We start from the raw sequence: 24,699 nt of genomic DNA, 5'->3' as shown, positions 1-24,699 counted from the left end.
GCTTGCACGCATATGCAGGAATATCCATATTTTAAAATCTTATGTTTAATTTTCATCACTGTAAAATTAGCTCTTTGATAAAATTTAGTTGTGTTCTGTGTCCTTGTGAAAATTGAAAATTTTAACAAAATATTGGAATTCAGTACATACCTTCTGCCACCTTTTCTAACACAAAGTATTAACGCTTCTCACCATGTGACATCACTTTTGTCAAGACCTTAAGAAAAATTGGGCTCAGGCCTACTGAACAGTCTTACTGGCCCTGAAGTCATGTAGGCTTATATTCAACTAGTGCCCCAGTCCAGTCTTGAGGCCTTGACACAATCTCCCACCCTTCCCAATGCAGTGTTTACTTGGTTCCCACATCTTAGAAATAGCATCTCAGGAACTGTTATTCTTTTGTTGGCTTGATCTTGGTTGATAGTAAGGGGGTTTGTCCAAGTGGATCATTTTTGGTGTCCTTCAGTCTCGTTTAAAATGATTATAGTTTTGAAGGGAAATTCTTCCCTTTGGTTATGTTGTCCGTAGTTTACTAGTTTTATGTTGACACTGAACCACTTGAGTCTACAGAGGTTGAAAACTGTGTGAAAGACTGTTTGAGGCAACAGAATAATTTAAAATTTTAAAAAATGAGGGAAATTTATCAAGCAAAGATACATGTAAAACAAAATTACTAAATTTTAAACAAACTTTTGGTGTTCAATATTTTTTTCTCAGTGTGGTCAGCATTGAAGATTCATTAATGTTTTGGCACACAGTACAAGTGCCAAAAGGTATAATAAAAAAAAAAAAATGATCAAAACACTTAATGGCAGGCATGAACAACAATGTAGGTAGGCTAAATGGTTTGTGGTTTGGACCACTAAATGAAATCACCCTTAATGTAGAATGCAGGCACTCGAGTCAATGTGTAAAACGAGTCCTCAACAAGGAGCCTCTACAGGCTGTTGTTTGATGACAGGAATTGCTTAAAGAAAATAATTTTGCTCGCTAAGAGGATTGTTGAAGGACCTGATGTGAAAATTGGGCTGGGCTTTTGTCCTTTGGCCAAATTTAAGCGAACTGAACTGTTTTTTAACATGCTGTTTGATAGCTAATTAGAGGTGCCACACAAGTAAATTAGAAATAAGTTGTATTGCATATACTGTATAAGGAAAAATAAAAATCACATATACACAGTATATTTATAAGTACAAAGAGCACAAGTATTAAATGACAAACTGTTGTGTTGCATTGTCGTCATCCTAGGCAATAATGTAGTCACTGTATCTCACTAAGCGTTATGTTCTCAGCAAGGTATAACCTTTTAGAACTTGCCTGGGTGTGAAGATAGTTTCAAGTTAGTTAGTGAAGCCATTCCTGGTCACGGAATGTAGTGTAAGGAATGTGTTTTTATTGTAAATTTGGAACTACTGTATAAGTCAGTACTACATCTGCTGACTTGAAAATAGACAAATATCGGTTTCAAGTTAGTTACTGAAGCCATTCCTGGTCATGGAATGTAAAGTGTAAGGAATGGGTTTTTATTGTAAATTTGGAACTACTGTATAAGTCAGTACTTTAGAAAGTTTTTGTGACATTTTTTCTTCAGAAGTGGTAAAGAATTGAACTTTAATTTTTCCTGATAATCATTTTCATAATAACTACTGCTAGGAATGAAACTGTATATCAGTAAAAAGTTGGGAGTCATATTTTATCAGATTATAGTGAAGCTTGATTATTTACGGACTAATGTTTTAAGGAACTCGTCTCATTGTTCATAAGAGCTTGGATGATATTTAGGTAAAATTTTGGGCCATGCTACAAGGGAGGAGGCTTCAGGCATTTTTCAAGCCGGGTTCTACAGATTTTAGTGTTTCCTCAGCAGCTGTTGTGCATGTTGCTCTTGTGTTTTTTTCTCTTGTAGTGGGCATATTTGGTTCAAAGGGTCTCATATAGATAAACATAAATGATATTACTTGGATCTCTTTCAGTGACCTTTTCTATCAAAACATTAGTTTTATCAGTAGGGTAGTGATTTGACTGCATGTCTGGGGCCTTTTTAGAGCTACAGTATTAGTCTCAGTGTAATATGATCCTGATAGCCGAACTGCTTAAACAAGCTACCTGAAGAGGTTTATGAAACTCTTTATCTTGATATATTAAGCTCACGATGTTTTGAGTTTTGTGTAGGTTTTTGCCACATTCTTTGTTCGTTGTTTATTTATCTTCCTCTGCGGTGGTCAGCTATACATAGTTGTGATAGTAGTAAAATGTTTTGACAATGGTTACGATGTAGTCATAGATGATATGAGAGCAGGGTGCATAATCACTTTGTTTTTCAAATATGAAGCATGTTTAGTGAATGGTGTTATAATAAATGTTCCCAAGAAGAGAGAAAAAGTAGCTTTGTAGAACTAGTCATCTTAAAGTATTTATACTAATTTTATGTTGAATTGGAGGTCTTATCTTGTGTGAAATTGCTCAGCAGAGTAGAGTGGAAAATGCAATACAGTGTATGACATGAAATAATAAATGTGAATACCAGAAATGCAGAAAAGTTTGGTTGACTTCATGAAATTAATGAATTAAAGTGTAGAAAATAATTTGGACATCAGAAAATCAGAATTATTTAAGGTTCTGGAATTATATTAGGACTGAATTTATTCAGAATAATTTAAAACCTTTAAAAAGTAAGCTCTTGACCTTATAAGAAAAATGTAGCATGTGGTGTTGTGAAGGCTAATCAGTGTAAAATGTTTTTGGAATAAGCAGGCCAAGAAATAAAATAATCCTGTGGTTACTAAGGTCGAAAAGAAAATAGTCTCATCATGACAAGTCCTGTTTGTAAATTTATGAAAGTAATTGACAATGAATGTTTTAATAGTGCCTTGAATTAGTACAAAAATCCTTTCGGAGAGTCTTATGGGAGTCTAGAAATAAGACTCGGTGATAGATCTCGTTGAAGTAATTCATGATGATAGTAAGAACAAGGAAAAATACAAAGTACATTACTTAATATTCTTTCAAACCATTGGTTTGACAAATGGCATCAATTGAATAGAAGAGACATGAATATAGAAGAGAAATCGCTAGTGTGTTCATGCTGTGGAAAATCTGTTTCCTTTTAATGTGATTTCTGGCAAAATATCCTAAGCCACATTGGTGGGCAGAGGCTCATAGGTGACCACATTACTGTCACAGAACCTCTTGAAACACAGGCTTGAAGAGGCATATTTTCTTAGTTCATTAGAGGCAGCACTTATCAGGCAAGGGTAATGTAAAAAGATCCTAGATATATTTTATGGCATCCTAAAACCATGACCTCAGATCTCTATAAGAAACCTGCAAGTGGCGGTCACTTTTTTGAATGTTATTTGTACAGTGTCTTGAGTGTCCGAGTAAGACGTTGCCATATTTTGCAGGGCATGGGCATAGATGAAGTCGGTGGTGCTATGGGAACAATGAGCCTGAATAGGCTGCGAGCGGCAATGAGTGCCCACTTCAAACGACACTTTTGCTCCCTTTGTGGCAAAGGGTTTCAGTCACCCAAGGATCTACGCAGACACATTTTGACCCACACTGGGGAGAAGCCATATGTGTGTCCTTACTGCAATCACAGGGCAAATCAGAAGAGCAACTTGAAATCTCATATGATGTGCGTTCATAATAAAGAATGTGTGTGAAATCTAGAAAGAAGTTAATAGTGGTGCCATGGGCATTTAGGAATTTGTCTTCGATATGTTTCCTATTTTCTGTTTTGCTTCTCTTGCCAAGAAAGGGGACAAATATTGTAATGTAACAGTGTTGGCCTTGAAATAAGTTACATAAAAGTACTAAGTAGAAAGGGTGATGGTAGTTTCCAGCTGGTAGAATTGAAACTAATGTCAGGTGAAAGGAAAGCTTTAGCATGATTAGCCTGTGAAAGTAAGACCTTGCCATATACTGTGTATATTTTCAGGCGTTGGGTGTCGGTGAAGTGGAAAGTTACAGTGACATTAGGCTGAGGTTCGGCTCAGTGGGCTCCAACACCAAGAGAAACGTTTGCCATGAATGCAGCAAGAGTTTTCAGTCCCCCAAGGACCTTCGAAGGCATATACTCACCCATACTGGTGAAAAACCTTACCTCTGCCCATACTGCTCCCATAGGGCAGCTCTTAAAGGAAATCTCAAAGTTCATATAATTACAATTCATGGAAAGAGCATCAATCAAGGAAATGCTGCTCCCCTTGAAAATGTGTAGCCTGTTGAAGAAGAAAACTTTGTTTCAGTAAGGTGATCATGTGAATTCTTACATGTACAGTATCTTTTTAAATATCTGTTTTGCATATGTTTTAAACTTTCCATATCCTATATGTATACCTTTTTTTTTATTTTATTATTATTGTTTGTATTTTTTTTTTTTTCTCTAAAACTTGATGGGAAAAATTTTTGTGCTTTAGCTATGTAAAAGAAAGAAGAGTAGTGATGAAAAATTGGTGGGCTAGAGACTGAGGGTGGGTGCGTTGTCATTACAGGGTGTGTCTGATGTCAGCTTCATGAGCAGGAGTTCGCGGCGACTGTTTAGTATGTTGCGCCAGCACCCTTGTCCTCGCTGTGCCCGTACCTTCGGTAGTCTTCGAGACCTGAGCCGCCACTACCTAACACACACGGGGGAGAAGCCTTTCAAGTGCCCCCATTGTCCTCACCGGGCCAACAGGAAAGGCAATCTAAAGACTCATATAAGGGCCATTCACCCAGATATTATTGTCTAATTTAATCTCTAAATCACATTGTAGCTTTATGTGGAGTATTGGATTAGTGTTTTTTAATGCTATTGTAGTTATGATTTTAGTTGTGTCGAAAGTTTGTATTTTGGCATGCAAATCATGTTTTGGCTGTATTTATTTCCTTCAAAACTTGTACCTCATTAGAGATTTAGTGGAAGGCTTGGTCAAAAGTGAAAGAGAATAAATGGTTGCTGAGGCAGAGCTTTGGTGTTTTGCAGGCAGTGGGCGGCGTCAACGGTGCGGCTCTCTTTGTTAGGTGCCCAGCCTGCGGAAAAAAGTGCTTTGGTCGCAACCGTAAGCAGAACATGCTACATCACATGGCAACGCACAGCAGAGACCGACCAGTTACCTGCCCACATTGTCCATATCGTGCTGCTTCAGACTCTCAGTTATTCAGACATATTACTATGTTGCATCGGCCTCCAGTTGTTACTGAGGCTCCTGAATGGAGAGAGAATGCAGATCAGTCTGTGTGATGTTTTAGTTTTACATTTTTAATTTTGAGGCAAGATCTACCATTCTTGAGGTTGGCTATAAGGGTAGGGAATCTATTGGAACAATGAAGCTGTGTGTTGGTTGGTGATGTATCCACAGTGAATTAAGAATGTATTTTCAGTTACAATATTTAATTAGATTGGGAGTTATAAATTTACTTCTTACTATAGTTGGGACAAAGCTGAGTGAATGTCTTCGCCTTCTTGCAGGCAGCAGGAGGAGTTGGTGAAATGATGGCAAGGGGAAGAGCAGCTGCTGCTCCTTCCCACCAACTGGGCCAAGGCAGTAACATGCACAGGCCCTATGATGTTGTTGAGACCACCTCAGGTGTTGGAAAAGTATGCCCTGTGTGTGGCAAGCAGTTCCATGGCCGCAACCGTCGTCAGAATCTAGAGCATCACCTGGTAACACACACTGGGGAACGCCGCTACTCTTGCCCGCTATGCCCACATCGAGCTGCTCACAAATGGCACCTAAAAACACACATTCTACGCAGACATGCCCAACATCCAGCCCTTTCACAAGTGGCTGCCACATTTCAACGTACAGATAACATCCAAAATCAAACTGATGCCTCTAGCCAGCATGTGGAAGTCTAAATGTGGTTGTTACATGAATTACTGTAGGGAGTAGTTTTAAAAAATTTAACTCGAGAAAAGGTTCAAAATGGCGACTTTAGTGAGATGCATATTGTTGTGTTGCAGGAGTGCCGTGGACCCCCACTTGCTTGTGACACGTGTGGCAAAATGTTTGCGGGCAGAAACCGAAGACAAAATCTACACCATCACCAGATGATCCACACTGGGGTTAAACCATTTTCATGCCCATACTGTTCTCACTGTAGTAACAGGAAGGGTAACCTAGACATGCACATCCTTCGAGTACATGAAGATATTTTGAAGAACTTTGGCAACTAGTCACCTACCACCATTTAGAAATTTTATTGTGAAAAGTTGAATTGATTTTGACACTTGGATGGCCAGTTTTGAAGTAAATCCTTGATCTACCTTCAAAGCGGTAAATGTTTGTAAAACTGAGAGCTTGTGGGAACTGAGATTATGCCATTTTCCAGGGGGATGTTGGGAGCTCTGGTGACGTTTTGCTCTGCCCAGCGTGTGGGAAAGGTTTCCATGGGCGAAGCCGTCGTTGGAAGTTGGACCGACATATGCTTCTCCATACAGGGGAAAAACCGTATCAGTGTCCCTACTGCTCTCACCGAGCAAACCAAAAAAACAACTTGCGTATTCACATTCGGGCCAGGCATGAAGAGTGGTCATCATATCCTGGAGTGACTTACCAATCCAGTTAACTGCCTTTCTTACATTGCTAAATTAAAATACTGGAAACAAATCAAGTGTGTGAAGCATGTGACTTCTTAAAAATTAGAGTGAATGCTTCGAGTTACATAGTGATAGCATTAATTCAAAGGAAATGAAATTGTAGAAACTGGTTAACTTTGAGATGATAAAGAAATAACTTTCCCAAAGAAAAGGCATTCTGCAAACTAGGATTTGTGTTAAGAAGTGTTTAATTTAAGTTTTTTTTAGTGTTTTACCTTTCAGGGTTTTTAAAAATTTTGTTTGGGTTTATAAGAATGGATAGTTTTAGCGAGGGTGTTGTGTTTTGCAGGGGAAGTCCTCGGCCCCGAGTGAGGGGTCCAGCCTTGGCCACCATCCCCCTACTCTGCAACTACCACCACCACCACCTCCATCATCATCATCATCATCAGTGTCTCATTGTGTAGTGTGTGGAAGGACTTTTAGTGGCAAGAATAAGCACTTTAATTTGCAGCGTCATATTCGCACACACACTGGAGAAAGGCCTTTCCCATGTCCGTATTGTCCCCACCGTGCTACGCAAAAAGGAAACTTGAAGGGCCACATTATTTCACAGCATTCCCGAGAGAAGCGGGATGAAGGTGATTCTCCTCTTTGGAGGACCGAGTCAAATACCTTGCAGAATTCTAAAACATGGAGTTAGTGTTGTGTATAAACTAATATTTGGTTTTTATGATTTAACCCTTCTATTTTTCAAGGTCAGAAGTGAATGTGGGCCTGTAGTTGTCAGGAAGGGTATATACATAAAAGATGTATAACCTAAATGAAGACACTAAGTAGGCATATTGTTATGCTTTGCAGGCCGGTGAGAGGGAGGTCCTTGGAGACGCCTTCCTTCAATGTGAATTATGTGGGAAAGCTTTCCACGGAGATTTTCGTAAGCGCAACTTGAAGCAGCACTTGAGCATTCATAGAGGAGAAAAACCTTTCCTTTGCCCTTACTGCCCCCACAAATCAAATCGTAAGAGCAATCTGAAAGTTCATATTACTGGGGTTCATTTTCGGCATGTCATGGGTGCTCGTTGAGTGTCACAATCTGAGGAGCGTTGCCTGGGAAACGTGTATCTTAATTTTGTTTTTTAAAGTTCTTTTGATGGTCATTATGAAAGGTTTTCTTTTGATGGTTATTATGAAAGGTTTTCCCTTTTATAAATTTTAGTGGTTTGTAATTTTACCTTTTATCTGAAATACTGTACAAATGTAAATGTTGTAGATAATATAATATAATAATAATAATAGTGATCGGCTAAATTCTTTTATTTGTTCCATTTTAAAAAATTAGGTTTTGATGAATTAAGGTAATCTGAGATAAGGTGATTAAGGTCAGTATTTTAAAGTATGATATCCTTTTTCATCGTGAATACCATATCTGAGGGGATAAAAATGATGAAGTTACAGAATTCAGGCTTGTTGATCCATGCAAACTTCAGTTGTTACTGGAACTGTTTGAAAGGAATCTTGAGTTCCTCTATATAATTTCAACAATTAATGATGAAAATATGATTGTTGTTGGCTAAAACAAACAGTAACATTGTGATTACTGAGGGAAATATGATTGCTGTTGGCTCAAACAGTAACATTATGATTACTGAGGCATCTAAGAAAAGTTACAATTAAATATTTTGGTAAATGAAGATGTGTAAGCAAATATATTAATGTATTGATTAATACTATACCTGTAAGTAACAGGTGAATTGCAGTGGCCTTGGTCTCGGTTAAAATTGTTAGTGATAAGGTCTTTATTTCTATAAGCATATAATGCAGGATTGGGTTTCTTGGTTTCCTCATTAGTGTACAAAATGCTGAACCAATCTTGTTGCTGTTTATTGGCCTTTGATGATATTGGAGCTTCAAGATGATCCAAGTAATAGTGCATAAGGGGGATTAAAATGAGAACATTAAAATTTATTACATTCCAGTTTCATTTTTCTACGAGTATTTCAGGCATAATGTTTGAAACCTTGTGTAGTTCAGGGTACGTTACTAAATGAAAAGCTTCTTTCAAAGATTACTCATATACAAAGAAAAGCACTATTAAGGAGCATGATTGAATTCAGAGATTGTGTTAATTGAAATGAAAAATTGGCAGCAATATACCAAGAAAAGTACTATTAAGGAGCATGATTGAATTCAGAGATTGGGTGATAGAAACACTAAATTGACAGCAAACGAGGGAGGGAAGTGTGTATAGTATGTGTGTGTCACTATGCTGAGGCCGTAGCCCAAACTGATAATCAATACAGGACTGGCAAAACTATTAATTGTCAGCTCTGCAGAGCATTAAAATGCAATGTTGAATACTATGAAAAAGCAGCCCTGTTATATTGTTTGTAAACTGTAGACTGTAATTGGAGATGGGAGCGGCACAAATATTAGTGGACTCGATTTAAAGAAACAACATGACTAGAAAATGCCATTTTGAATATGACAGTAATAGGCATATTAAATAATCAAACCTTCAAGAAAAAGCTTATTTACTTTATGATTTTACAGTATTCTTGTTGCATATAATTGAGAATTGAATACAGGATGGTGCATGTTTTGGGAAATAGGATTTCTATTCTGATGAAATTCTTGAGGAATAAGGAACTACTTTATTGCATTAAGGAAAGTTTGTGTTGCATTGTGTGGCTGCAATGCAAATTCTTTACAGATAATACACAAGACTTCACTACAGATTAGTACTCTTTAAGCAGTTTTGAAAGTATCCATTTAAAGCTGGGCTTGAGGTCCAGTTGACAAACCTTTAGTAAGTTCGAACTGGAATCTGTGGAACAAATATATAGAAAAGTACAGGTCAGGGAACCATGAGAAGTGTCGATTGGGGTTTCTTAGTAGGCAAGGTCTGTCAGAGGAACATTGGTGGAACTTGTCTGTATTCTTTGGGTCATAAGTATTCACCCTCCTAGATTGTCATTCCTTTTTTCTCAACAAAACATTTTAACCTTTCATTGAGGTATTATTAAAATACCTAATAATGATTATTGGTATTCTATTTTTACTCGTCATACCTTTTTCTTTTTATCTCTAACACATGCAAATGATTCTCTCTCTTGTTATGGATGGATCAGGCAGTGAAAAATCCTTCAAGATATGCTAAATGAACAGGTTTATTTCTGTATTTTATACTCAGTTTCTTTTACTTGTGCATCCCTCAGAAAAGCTGAGTTGAATATAATGGAACTAAAAATGAAAAACATGGGTGAGAGAGCATCATTTGCTGGAAAACTGCAGTGGGAAAAATATCTTCAAGTACCTAACCTACTAGACATCATGGGTAAGCGTGACCTACCTAAAATATGTAGAGCGATTGTTGCAGCCTACAATTAGGCAGTATCCTCTAATGTGATACCTTTGTACTGTACAAGTTGAGTATCTCGTGTAACATACCAAAACTGAGAATTTTGTTGGCCTAACCTACTCAAGATGTGCTCAGAACACAGACTATAGACTACAGCTGGTCACACACAGATTCTTTTATAATTGAATAGTGTTTATTTTATAAAAAAAAAAAAAATCAAGTACTACAGCCATTATGGCTTCCTAGCTTCAAGCAGAGCTTGCATCATGAATTTTTTTGCTACACTTACCTGGAGACAGAGTATGGTAAGAGGTAATGCTGCAGGATGGTAGCATAGCCCTGCATAGTTGAGATTGTTGCAGTGCTGCATACTGCTGGCATGAAATTGCGATCATACCATTGTAACTAAAAAATTGTAAGGTTGGCAGTCAGAAATAAGATGAGCATCTGTGCCAACATTTGTAATTTGGATTGTAATCCAAGTAAAATGAAAAACAACGTGAAATGTTTTAAGTTTAGGATACAAAAGCCTACCAGAAATGCTAAATCCCTTATGAACATTATGCTTACCTTTGGATGCCAGTAACTTATGAAATCTTCCATTAAAATTAGAATCCTGCACTAATCATGGGTTAGTCCTGTGATAGTGATTTAATGCCTTAGAACTCTCCCCTCTTTGGATTGTATGGGGAGCAAGTGTTATAAGCAACACACACTAGGATATAAAAGACATAAGATCCAAATTTTGTAACTTATGGATGCTCAAATTTATCGAAGGCTTATGATTTTTTGCATTGCCCAATAATGCTTCAGTTTTCACAGCAGAACCACAATGTGACTGGCAGTACAGATTTTTAAAAATATGCTACAGATATTTGTCATTTTAATTGACTAGAAGTACTTAAGAAACCACCAGGAAATTACCCCACTAGAAATCCTTTTGTTTGACAGATTTTCACCCAAAGCTCTAAAAGGCTGGTATGAATGTTGAATTATTGGACCTCTGCACATGTTTAGGCATTAAGGCAAATGAAGATGCTTGGTTAGAGCATTCAAAGGTGCAATTACTGATAACAACAACTTATAACAATAGAGCCTACTCGTTGAATTTGGTGGTGTTCATTCCTCAGGAAAATGTCAGGTTGAAGTTGTATTATCCTGTCTGTAAGTTTGTCTCAGTTTTTTGACCCAAAAGTATTTGGTGAATACCAGTATTAACTCAGTCCTACAGTGCAGAACAACAACACTTACTTTCAGTTGTGAGTGCTTTTTAACCAACAAGGAGTATTAAGTTGCAGAAATAAATCTTAAATAAATCCTTGAGGTTTGTCAGAATTTTCAATAACTTGAGCTTCTCTAGTTGTTTAATATTCAGAGCTGCAATTTGTTGGACAGGCGCAGATATTTTTTTTTATTTTATTCTTTATGTTCAGCAGGGGAAAAAAATTAAATTTTCCAGAACTTTTAGTAAAAATGGTATAGGCTGGGCTCCATAAGTTGTGAGAGACAATGTTAAAAAAAAAATATTTTATCATTTAATCTAAAATATATAAGTTAAACTGACAAAACAGTAGATTAATGGTACAGAACCTAGGGAACTACCTGTATAGTGAAAGAGTAAAAAAGATTGGTAGACCACGAAAACTGTAAACAGCCTATGACCATACGTGGATGGAACTTGGAATTAGAGTGGACAACGAAGTCTGTTAGACATTTAAGAGTTCAAGGCATTTAATTTTTGTTTAGATTCTTAGGCAGTAGAGTATCCGTTGCAGTGCAAGTTGTTATTCTGGGGTAAGGTATGTTTGAAGGAGCAGTTCTTCTTAGTTGACTTACATTACTTTTGGAAACTGGTGTCATCCCCAGTGTGTGTGAGGTTTTATAAGTTATGGACAGTGTAATTGACCTTTGCAAGCAATGGGAATATTGAAGACTGAAAAAGCAGCAGTTTAGTTACAACTGGGTTTTTAAACCAGCGTCCAATACCTGGGGTATGAGTTTGACAGGACACCAGATGGGTGATTGTTGCAGGCAGCATGTTGTGGTATTTTGAGTGTGGGAAGAACAAGGAGAACTGTCTTTAAATCTCATAAACAGTTCTTACTTTATATAAACAAAGTTGCTAACAAAGGTTCCTATTACGTGGTTGGTGGATGTGTTTTTTAGGTTGACTGTCTCCACGCATTTAGAATAAAAAAATTGCTCATTTTGACACGTGCAAGAATTGACTCCAGAATGAGGTGCAGGAATAGACTTTGGATTGTGTAATTTGTTTCTTTCAGATTCTCTTTCAGTGGAATCCAAAAGCCTTTAAAAGTAATCAGTTTAATTATTCGCCGTTCATTTTCTTTTCCCATTGGCTGATACACTCGTGCCACCAAACCTTGTTCTATTTTTAACCGGATTCCGCTGCGCTAGAGAGATTTTCCCCATACGTAAAGACGTTAGCAATGAAAAATACAAATTGATTAAAAATTTGTCGTTTTTTGAACAAGATAAAAAAGGATAGTCATTTTATGTAATTTTAGATACGTAAGCCATTTTGTAATGATAAAGGCTTCTTTATTTGAGAAAATTGCATAGTTTTTAACAGTCCATAGTTTGTTATACAAGAACATGATTGTAGTGCTACCTCTAAGCTTTTGATTTGGTTGAAATTAACATATTTTTAAACTAATAGGGGTCTGGGATACTTTATCCAGTGGTCTGCAACTATATTTTGGAATTATGGTGACTAAAGCCTCAAGATCACTTGGAAAATAAAACACAGTGGCTGAATTCTTTGAAGTGAGCTATGCAGAGATGATTTGAAGTTTTAAAGTGGCAGCAAGTTACAGGAATAAGTTGATTGAATGGCCATTTTTATTAATTTGTTTCTTTGTTTTACTTTGAATATTCACAATTATGAAATGCTCTGTAGTTGGTATTGAAGACAGTAAAACCGAGCTGTTGGTGGCTAGTGGTATTTTAAAACGTTTTGTTTCATAGTTTGCATAAGGTGAATATAAGATGATTTTGAGACGCTTAGGCTTGGTGGATTTTTGTCTGAAGCCGGTGCTTGTGTTGCAGGTGGGTCGAGTGTCCCCTGGCATGGTAGGCGGCCTTACTTGTGCCGTCTGTGGTAAGGTCTTCACCGGCAAGAATCAGCGCCAACTGCTGCGTCGCCACACACTCATCCACACTGGCGAAAAACCTCATGCATGCCCCCATTGTCCATATCGTACTAATCAAAAATGCAATTTAAATATGCACATTGCTACTGTGCATCGGGCAGGTCCCTTGTTACATCCTACGCTTACTAATGCTCTCCCCTTATCCCAAGCATTATTGGGCACACATAGTCAAGCAAATGGATCCCTGTCATCTTCTTCATCTTCTGGGACCTTCCTGAGCCTCAGAAGTTCTGATGAGCATTGAATTGAAATTCAGCTGACGTAAGCGTGTCTTTAGGGTGAAGTGAGACACTGTTAGTTCTCACTTTGATGCTTTGTAGTTTGGTTTTGAATTACTGGAGTCAGTGGTTATTGGGCAGCTTTTTATTTTGTCTTGTTTTATTAGAAGCTATTGAGAATCTTATAACCGTGCAAGTGGAGAGGGACTAAGTGGGGCTGTTATGTGTTACAGGGTACGAAGGGAAGCGCGAATCTTCCATCTTCCGTGTGTGATGGTGGTGGTGGTGGTTGGTTAGAGGGACGTGGTCTTCCCTGCCCAATATGTGGTAAAGTATTCTGTGGACGCAACCGCCGACAGGATCTCCGCCGACACATCCTCTCACATACTGGGGAACGTCCTTTCTCTTGCCCGTATTGTCCTTACAGAGCATGTTTGAAGGGGAATGTTACCAAGCATATTAAGGGACTCCATGCACATCTCTTGAATTTGTCCTCAAATAGCACAGAAGAACTTAGTGTCGCTACTTTAGCAAGATTGCCAAGCTCCTCACGGAGTTCATCATCTGTGAATAATGGAAGTGGTTTCTCGTGGTGATTAGAGCTTGGTCATCATTCTCCATAAACATATACTTTTTAGATCTGCCAAATGATGTTCATGAGTGAAAGTACTTTGTTGGTTCCCCTAATGTTGTACAAAGAATTCAGCAGCTAACATACAGTGTTGTTTTCAGGGGCAGGTGTTGGGATGGCAGTCTGCTGGTTTGACACATCAGTCGCATCTGCCAACCACATCTTCTTCTTCCCTCAATGGTGGTGTTCAATGCGTTGTTTGTGGTAAGGTGTTTTATGGCAGCAAGCAAAGTTCGGTTGGTAACGACACATGATCATACACACTGGTGAAAAGCCGTTTCATTGCCCTTACTGCCCTCATAGATCAAACATAAAGCAAAACTTGGATGTCCATATCAAAGTAAAACACAGATCTCTCTTTATTAGTGATGCTTTGAATACTACCTCGGCCAAAAGTGCTTAAGCTTGTTGTCATGTGGTTGAAGCATCTGAACAGTGGTAGCTGTGTCATGGAAACATTTCTTTACATTACAGAGAACAAGTAAGATGAAATTGTGTATTTCCCTCATTTGGGCTATTTGGTAAGTGATCCTTGATACTTGGAACTTTATGCAAGACAACTGAATTATGTGGTGCGATTGTGATGTATAGGATTAAGTTCAAGAAAAGAAGAAGATAATGATTGGGAAATGTAGCTTGAATAGCAGTGGAAGTAGCGATCATTGCTAGTGTTTGGAAGCTGACTTGCGGTGTGTTGTTGTTTCAGGGGCGGGTGGCAGTCTGGCAGTCAGCGAATGTGACACACCACCCCCTCCTGCCAACTTTAGCTACTGTTGGTGTTGAGTGTGTAACTTGCGGCAAGACCTTCCACGGATTCAACCGGAAGTTCCTATTAAAACGTCACATGATAACGCACACGGGAGAAAAACCTTTTCAGTGTCCCCATTGTCCCCACAGAGCAAACTTGAAACCTAATTTGGATGTGCACATTAAAAGGAAACACACACGCCGTCCTCATCTAACTTCGGGATATGGACCCAGTGTCTCAGAAGAAGCACAGTAGATGGGGAATGATGTTTTTTCTTTATTTTCTTAAGTTTCAACCAGAATTCAGCCCCTTTTATAAATTTTGTGGTTATTAGAACATTGCAAGGGCTTGAGGTTTGGTTACATTGGAAGGTAAATTATTCCTCCCTGTGTTGCAGGCAGATGGAGGGCTGATGCTGAAACAATCTGGCACCTGTCCTTTTTGTGGCAAACGCTTCGCTGGTCTTACATCATCTTGGCGTCAGAAATTAGAGCGCCATCTTCTCATCCACACAGGAGTCAAACCATTTGGTTGCCCCTACTGCAGTTACCGTAGTGGTAGGAAAGACTCCTTGAAGAGACATTGCCGATTAATGCATCCTGATAAGATGTCCCTCTCAGCCTCTTTTCTTTGATGCTTTAAAGCTTTTGTGGAAGGTATTCCTATGCAATGTTGGAAACTTAAACTAATGTAATAATACTGCTGAAAGTAAGGAGAAAAAGTGCTAACATTCATGCATTTCACCTTTGTACATGAAACGATTGAGAGCATTTTTGTCTTTTATTCTTTTGAGGTGCTAAGTTGTAAACAGTAGTTATTCATATAAGAGTCCAGGGAGAGAGGGTGAAGCACTTAGTAGTGGTTTGTGTTGCAGGACTCTAGGGGCTCTCTGGATGTGGGGACGCTGCTTGCCTGTCTGGATTGGGACCGCCGTTGTCGTGTGTGTGGTAAACAGTTCCTGCCAAGCCCCTCGTGGAAGCAAAAGTTGACACGCCACCTCATGACCCATTCAGGAGAGAAGCCTTACTACTGTCCCTACTGCCCTCATCGTTGTGCACGAAAGGACTCTCTCAAACTGCACATATCTCGTATGCACAATGCAGCCCCGTCAACTTAGTAAATTTACAAAATAGAGAACCAATTTTTAAGAAAAACCAGAGAAAACATCCTCTCATTCGTTTCAAATTACCCAAGCATTTGGAAAGAAATCCAACAAGGTGGGGACACTTGAGTGATATGCGTTTACATTGCAGGTTGACTTAGTCCGTGAAGATTGCATCCTTTCTGGAGCTGCTGCTGAGCCAGTGGATAGACGTCGATATGATGCGAGGAGCCACGCTGTACTGCTGAGCACTGACAGAGGTGGTGCAAGTGGTGGAAACATGAGCACTGGCTCAGCAGCAGAGAATAGTTCAAGGGCATGCAATATCTGTGGCCACACCTTTGCAGGAATGACCTGGAAACAGAAACTAGAACGACACCTGCTGGTTCACACAGGACACAAACCCTTTCAGTGCCCGTATTGCCCACATCGCACAAATCGAAAAGATGCCCTCAAGAACCATGTTGCAACCTTGCATAAATTACACTTGATGTAGACATGTAGCTTATAGACAAAGCTGTATGAAAGTGAAATATGAAAATTTGGTAACTGCTGTGCTGTGAATACTTTACAGTTGAATAAATGAATCTTTATTTATAGCTTTCATCTTGCTAATTTAAAGTTTATCGTTAATACTCATATTTTAATTTTATTTGTGGCAGTCATATCATTCATTATAGGTGCTGAATATTGGTTTCAGTGAAATGTTAGTGAACTTGGAATTAAGATTATTCCTGCTTCCTTCCAGGCTTCAAATTTTTTCCTAAGAGTTGTAGTTTCTAATTGTATTTTAACTGTTCGTTACCCCAAAAGTTAATTGATGTCAGGTTCAGTTGCCTTGATTCCGTACGCATTTGCTCTTCTGTTACACCTAAGAATAAAATTTTGTAAGATTGGTTTATATTAATGTTTTTTTGGTTATTTTTGTTTTCTGTGATCTTAACTTGATATTCTCGTAATGGATAGTAATATTGTAAATTTGACTACAGTACAGTACAGTATTACAGTACATACAGCACTTGGAACTAGTTCTCTTAAAAAATGTTTGCCTTTTTGATGATGCATTGCATTTGACTGCCTTTTGGATGATTATTCGTTATTGCTACCAAGCTGTTATGTTTATGCTTTTTGAAGAATTAAATGAGGTGTCTTAATAGGAGTACTGTTGTTTTCCTCAGTTCATCATCAGTTTTGTCAACTTTGACTCTGTAAATAACGAATGAGTTGTTTTGTGGAAATTCTTGTAAACTGGTTTTGCTGATCAGGGACTTGTATGCAATACTCCTATGAGCTTATTTAGTTATTTCTGTACAGCTATATGTGGTTTCTGTTACGCCTTTTTTTCTAGTTACATAATCATTTATTACTCAAATGCTCAGTGTCTTGGGCAGCGGTAAATGTGATTACTGTTTATTAAAGAGAGGCCGATATTGTAAATATAATTTTATTAAATACTGTGAAAAGTGCCAAAGAATGTTAATTTTCCTTGATAGTGAAATTGGTCATTGTAAAGCTTTTAGAAAGTAGGTCTCTTTGTAAGCAGCATTGATAAATACTCTGGGTAATATATCTGAAAATGATAAATACTGTTGTTGATGGTGTGTGAAGAATAGTCCCTTTCACTTTCATTGTAAATAATGTAGGTGTGCAGCATTTTGGTGTGGGCAATTTGGACTGATCGCAGAGGTTTTATGCTTAAACCCTACCCTTGATATTTTTACCCCACCCTTTTTTTTTTTTTTTTTTTTTTTGTCTGCGATTTGATGTCTCAATTTAGTTTGAACATTCCCATGACTTGTTAACATGAAAACATCAGACAAAATGCCATTGCTGGCCCTGCTCCAAAAGCATATAAGCACAACTATCATCAGGGATCATTCTAACATCTGTTACTTTTCACTTAGATTATATAGGAAATTATCAGGTGAATAATTGTACAACACTACATCTAAGAAGGCAGTTTCTGAACTACCATCACATTCTCTGAATTTGGTGATATCCGATACCCACAGTTCCTTCATAATCTGGGATATTTAGGGTGGGTGAATGCTTTCAGTTACACCTGAACTACAGTACAATAAGAATAGACTAAGTCTGCTTGTACCTCATTGTTTTTGCTTATAGCCTGTACCCTGGAGAATGGTCTGTCATGTCAGCCAGTGCACAGAATCAAAAAGAAATGAAGACAAGATGGAGAAAATTGAGAAAATTGCAGAGAACGTACTTCTTTTGAACTCTGTAGAGGGTAGGGCTACCATTGAAATGTTTATGATGATGATGATAACAGGTATCTGATCCCTTCTTTGTTAACTGTGTTGTCTGTGATACAGGTCAATTCTGAGTTTGTGACGCTGTGCACCCAAAGCATTCCAAAATGGCAGGATTCATACTGACATAAGTAAATAGGGCTTTTACTGTGCACCATAGGTGTTTAGAAGTCTCAGTGGTATCCCTTGAATCCTGAGTTGAATTGTCTTCCATAGATAATTTTTCACCACTTTCCTTGGTCTCTTCCCATCTGGTACTCCATTTTTTACTGTGTCCTTGCATTTTCACCTTTCTTGTAAGAGCTGGACTGTGACTGGGTGATCTGGTTAAGCTGGTAATGCTTTCCAATGATCATAAACAGGACAAGTAAAGATGCACTGTGGGTTGGGTGGGGCAGGCTTTGAGGGTCAACAGGCATAGCAAATCACAATATAGTTCAATAAAAAACCTGGACAGCTAGGTGGACAGTTTTTCTCACAAATTATCCAAAAGGTTTCTATTACCCTTTATTATATTATGAACTTGAAAAACCATTTACAGTATTAACAGATTTGACAACCTGGAAAAGCATTTATCATACACTGAAATAATGCAATTCAGTGGTTGTCTCAAAGGCAAGTTATCATCGGGAATTTTAAGCTAGTCTCCATCCTTCAAGGATAATTATGTTTAAGAAAAGTTCATCTCCATGGCCTTATATAAGTACCTTTTAATGCAGATACATGCTTCATGACACCCTAGGTCTAACCAGTTATATGTAAGTGGATGTCAGTCGAGACTGGCTCATATTCATGTTAGTTCTGCCCGTGATTTCTATAACTATAATGTAGAATGCCTAAAAATGCTGACTCAAAGAAAACCAACTGTGACTCAAGTTAACTTGGGCATATAAAAATGTCATGTTTCAAAGTCTAACAGCTCCCAGAGTACTAATAATATTTTTAAAATATGCAATACATATTGCCACGTACACTATAGAGCATTTTAAAAAATTAATGTGTTTGGATTTTTTATACATTTGAAAAGAAACATGGAAGGGGTTATGCTAATGTGTGCATGTGTAACTCACGTTGCAGTACATCGTATTCTTTTGACAAGGTAGTGCCTCAATTTTTTTTTTGTTTTTGTCATAACTGGAACACATAGAGCATTCAGTTACAAAACTGCAGTGACTCACTCTTGTCTGTTGCTACTATAACAGGAGCAGACTTTTGTCAACCTCATAGATGAACATATACTGTGTAGATTAAAGGGATTTTAATACTCTTTTAGAGTGCTGTGCTTCTTTACCTTCAAGTTTTTTTTAGGTATTCTGAAGTCTTATTTTTTCCATCTTAGGTTATTTTGTATAGTTTATTTCTTATATGTTTTGTAGAACTTCTCTCTGCTCTTTTTTTCTTTCATGTGGGGTCATCCTCTTCTGGATGGTAGCTTAGCTTATTAGACCATTTTTGGCCTCTTTGTCATGTGGATATTAGCATTTACTCCTTCATTCATTGTCCGAATACCATACAATATTTTGGATATAAGTCATTCTCCAGTATGTAGAAAAATTATGAATTAAAAAAATGAAATTACATTTATGCAAAGTAACAAAAGAAATTATGAGTGCAAGTAAAATTCTATACATTAATTTTTGTTTTCCAAGTTAAAAATTTTTCATATGGATAAATTTATATTGATTTTTTAACAGTGTATTCATTCTTAACCCATTTGTCATTACAAGGGATCAAATTCATGCATGTAGAGTACAACAAGATTGCCAAGTATAAAGTACTCAACATGGAGAATTGTCAAGTCCTAGCTAGAATCGTTATCGGTAGTGACAGCCTTGTGAGCAGTTTAGAGAAGGTGAAGAGAAAGTCCAGAAAAATGTTAGGAAGCATTAAATGTCACTTTACTATTAAGGACAAGAAGACGATACTAACCAAATACAGGGCCCTAGTTTGACCCTAAATGGCCTATGCAGTTGAATTCTGGTAGCCGTCCGAGAGGAAGGACATAGAAAAGATTAGAAGCAGCATAGGCAAGAGCAACCACACCAATGCTGTGAGTCAGACACCTTTGCTGTCAAAAGCACCTACAATGCTTCAGTTTTTACTCTAGAAAACCATTGATCAAAAGGTCAATTAATAGAAACATAGATACTCAGAGTTATAAATAATAGACTACAGGAATCTATTTACTCTACTTCAAGTGGTAACCAAACAAGATCTAAGAGATGGAAACTGCAACTGGTAAGGTTCAACACCCGGCTACTCCAGGAACTCCATCATATGATTGATAACATATTGAAACAAATTACCAGCTGATGTGAATAGTTTAACTAACAGCCAGTTCAAGAATAGAGTAGATAAAGTGATCTTCCAATTCTGGTTACATTTGTAAGGAAATTGACTTTTACCACTTGGGAGGGGTGGCCAACATGGGCTTCCCCTTTGTTGCCTGTGCCTATCTGGAAGTATAGAAGGGCAACCCATTTTTCCCATGACCATACTTGATCAGTCACCTAGGTGTTCATGGTCTATCAACACAAAGACTCCTTCAAGAAATGATGAAAGCATTTTCCAGCCAATTCATTACTTGTGCAGTGCAATTCTTTCAGGTAATTTTTCCTACAACTAGATGGACTTGTATTGCTTGGTAGAGGTTTCATTACATCTTCAAGGTTTATTTTAAGAGGCCTTCCTGTGGTCCACCAGGATACTCCAAGCTAGAGAGCAGATGGCAGTGTAAAGGATGCAACAAAGTTTGTAGCTTGGAAATATGTAATACTCAGGAAATGTATTTTTGTAATTTTGGGCTGTGACTTTATTAACAATATGAATACTTTTTTAGTGTAAAAACTTGCAAATGCTTTTGCTGTCTTAACATTTTTCAAGTCATAGTCTTCTCAAATGATGTTAGGTTATCGTAAAATATTTTAGTTTAGTTGGAATTGAGACTACACTTCTAAGTTAGGAAATGGTAAGGAAGAGTGATAAAATTGCACATCTCTATGTATATGATTTCTGAATAGAGTTGAGCTGAATGTTCCAGTGAAGTTTTGCTCAACAGTAATTTCATGAATCACTGGAGACTATAGGTTATTACTGGATCAGTTATCAGCTAGCTACAATAGGTCATCTACTGTACATATGAGCCGTCGACTTACGAACTTTCAAAGAAGTGAATGTCCATGTCCATTTGTGTAAAATTTGTCTAAAGTGCAAAATTAAAAATTGCGCCAGAATTTCAAGTTTGGCAGCAGTGCATAAGGTAAATTGTGGGAACCCACGTTTTGAGTAGACAATTTTTTTTTATTCAGCTTGCCATTATTGGCTGTTAAGTTGCTCCCACAAAGACTAAAAAAAAAAAATACACTAACTCTCTTAAAAGCATTTTTTTTTTTACTCTAGCTAACTTACAGAAAATATGCCCATGCAGTTATGAGAGGTATGTGCTTGAATTCGACAGCAGTGCACAGCAAGATAAGTTGATGAATAAGTGGAAATGATAAAAATAGAGACCTCTCAGTCGTGGGTTATTAAAATAGACCCAAAATTTGTTGACAGTTTGCAAAAAATTTGTAATTATGAGTGAGGTGTGTCTATTCTTGAAGTTGGGAAACAGTGAGGTCAGCTGATGGAAAACAATGGAAATAAAATAAGTGGTTGGATGGTGAAATTTATTTTTAGCTAGAATCGATAAAAATAAAAAATACAATAACCTTTGAAAATATTTTGTGTACAAATAGCTTTAGGTATAGGGTTTTTGATGGGAGTTGATAGTTGGGGAAGGAGCGTCATCAGCTGACGAAATAGAACAACTGGCTGTTTCAGAAGTGTAGCCTTATCATAGTGAAAATGGAACTTACATGATATGCTGGATATTGTAAACCATTTCATTTATTTCATTGCCATTTTTAAGGAAAGGATTAAAGAGTTTTCTTTTAAAAAATGTCATGTATAAAGACCAAACTATGGTATCTTGATAGAAATCTGCATTACCATATAGTACTATATAACATTAGCTAACTACTGTACAATGCTGGTTGCCTAGGCTATCATTGTTGGACTTGCAAACAAATAGAATTTGCAAACGAGCTCTGGGAACAAAAGTTGTTTATATACTAATTAGAAGATAACTGTTCTATAGTTAGGTACAGTAACAGTATTTGACATTAATTAGGGTTTATGAATGAACGGTAATTGAAGTTTAGCCTGATGACACTCATGTGAAGGTGCAATTTTTCCCTCACATTTGGACCTACATAAGAAATTATTGCCTATGCATGTAATCATGAGGTTGGTCAGAAAATGGCGTGACCTGTCCAACACGGGATTTCACATACAGCATATGGCTCTATGTCTGGCACATGTCATGTGTGCAAAGTATTATCCTTCTTGTTTTCTTCAATACTGTTTGAGTGATTGTAATATTGCAATGAGATATCTTGGTGTGTTATAAGAGGATAATTAGAGTTCTGTAAGTGGGCTGTTTGCAAGCTGTAGGTAAAGGTTACTGTTTAAATTATGTTGTCCAGTACTTGGAGGTTTTTTTGGACCCCATCTTTTATTTTAACCCCAAAATGTATCCTCTTGTGTCTTGTTACTTTTTTTGTCAACTTTGGCAAACCCTGTCTTTCACGACAGAAGTTGAAAGAAAATGTTTGTAAACCTGAATGATTGCACAGTATAAAGAAAAAAATGAAATAGTCTAGTAATACTGTATAACTAAACGTGAGGTTACCTTTTCCTCATCTTGGATTAAATAAATTAGATGTCAGTAGTGATAAACCCATGTGCTCATGTATTTCAAACAAATTCATCAAGTAAATTTGAAAAATTAACACCTTCATAGAATTTCAGACCTTTGCATTAGTAGACTAGAGCACTGAGTGTATAGAGATGGAAAATATACTGTACTGTACAATAATGAAGTCATAGAGATATAGTTTTATCTTTTTCTATAGATAATTGCTATATATTGTATACATAAAACTTGAATTGACCACTATATACAAGGTATTTTATTTTAACCTTTTTCTTGAAACTGTTGATTCCAAAAAACTGAAATACAAATCTCCTGAAGGTGAACATTTTGTTCTTGATGTTTTATGTTACAAGTATTTTGTAAATAAATCCTTCAAACAAGTGCAAGAAATTCTCTTTTGGGACAGAATTTTTCTTAGACCAAATACACTCTTCCTTTGGGGAACTAAGTTTTGGACAGGTTGGAGGACATAATCTCGTGAAAGACAAGTCAAGTCATCAACTTTCATTGGTTGTTGAAAGGTGCTTGAAGGTGGTGGGATGACGGTTAAGTCTGCAGATCGAGCTCCCACTCACATTTGGTAGGGAGGTGGTCGCTCATGGGATGGCTGCAGTTAAAGCAGGGAAACGCTCTCGTAAAACCTGTGTGGCAAGACAGCCCAAGGTCGCAATCGTCGGCAGAATATGGACAACCACCTGCTTACTCACACAGGGGAGAGACCATTCCAGTGTACAGTTTGTTCTTATCGAGCCTCTCAGTTGGGTAATCTCAAGCGTCATGTTCGTGCTGTACATAAAGAACTTTTGGAAGACACTCATAGTAATGCAGGCGTCACAAGTGAACAGCGTTTAGAGTTGGGCTTTAACCAGCCTCAGAATCCTCCTTTTCATCGCAACCCCACCTCCAACTCCAACACTACATTTTCATCCCATTCACAGTCTTCTTCACAGAATGTTGACATGAGCTGTGCAAACTTCCCAGCGTTGGGTGCTATTTCTCAAAGTTGTCAGATTGGGAGAGAGAAGGATCCACCCTTTGGGTTACATTTGCGTCTAAAAGTCGATTCTGAAATCTCATCTGAGTCAGACTCCTGAAGTTTATGTTGCATACTCTGTGAGTCAGTTATGGAAAATCTAAATTTTTTATATTGTTTTACATATTGCAGGATATTAATTTTATGTAATAAATTGTACATTGAAGTTTCATACTAAATTAAAAGCAGCACTTGTTTGGAAATTGTGATGGGGAATTTCTGTGCAAACAGCATCGGCGATTAGGAGTTAGTGAGGTGTTATTTGTGTTGCAGGATACTGTGCATGGGATGTCGGAAGGGGTGGCGACGCGAATGCTGGCCTGTCCCATGTGTTCCAAGGTCTTCCAAGGGACTAAGCGCAAGTACCGACTTGATAGACACATGCTTGTTCATTGGGACAGTTTTTAAATGTCCACTGCCTATCAGGCTACCCAGCAGGGCAAATCCTAACAGACACATGAGAATGTACACTCAAAGGCCTGACTCACACAAAGCTGATGAATCTTACCATCCTACTTCCCCCAGTAGTCTTGACCCCCCTCCTTCCTCAGCATTGAACTATCACCATCGACTTCCTCCTCCCCAACTCCATGGGTCTCAGGAGATAGCCTTGGTCATGAAAGATAATTTTCCATTATGTAACGAAGGCAAGAGTCATAGCAGTAAACATTTCTATATAGAGGAGAACGCAAGGATGAATGCAGCTTCATGAATGCTGGCTTTGTTGTAGGTGAATTTAGTACATTGTAGCTTTCTGAATAGATGAGAAATTCATTATGTGGAGTTTATGATTCTGGTATTAATTTGATTGTACAGTTTTGATGAGGGGAGGTCAGCTATATTGCTTAATTTTGATAGCCATTTTTATAACTTTGTGTGATAACCAGTGA

General features: G+C 37.7%; 1 protein-coding gene across 50 annotated transcripts in view; it reads left to right on the top strand.

Moving 5' to 3' along the window:
- LOC136841567 (protein tramtrack, beta isoform-like) overlaps positions 1–24,699 on the top strand; it is a 125,718-nt gene that overhangs the window by 30,307 nt on the left and 70,712 nt on the right. For 2 of the 50 annotated variants that reach the window (XM_067108579.1, XM_067108583.1), the window contains exons 5-6: positions 15,049–15,307; positions 15,526–17,219. The exons of 20 other annotated variants lie outside the window; for them this stretch is intronic. In XM_067108579.1, coding sequence (XP_066964680.1) covers positions 15,049–15,285 — 237 coding nt within the window. In that variant the 3' untranslated portion in view covers positions 15,286–15,307; positions 15,526–17,219. 28 more of the 50 variants (XR_010854001.1, XR_010854003.1, XM_067108584.1 and 25 more) reach the window with 26 other exon arrangements.

The sequence above is a fragment of the Macrobrachium rosenbergii genome, chromosome 9, assembly GCF_040412425.1.
Source record: "Macrobrachium rosenbergii isolate ZJJX-2024 chromosome 9, ASM4041242v1, whole genome shotgun sequence".
In the NCBI taxonomy this organism is placed as follows: Eukaryota; Metazoa; Arthropoda; class Malacostraca; order Decapoda; family Palaemonidae; genus Macrobrachium; species Macrobrachium rosenbergii.
This window is presented reverse-complemented; position numbering and strand designations above follow the sequence as displayed.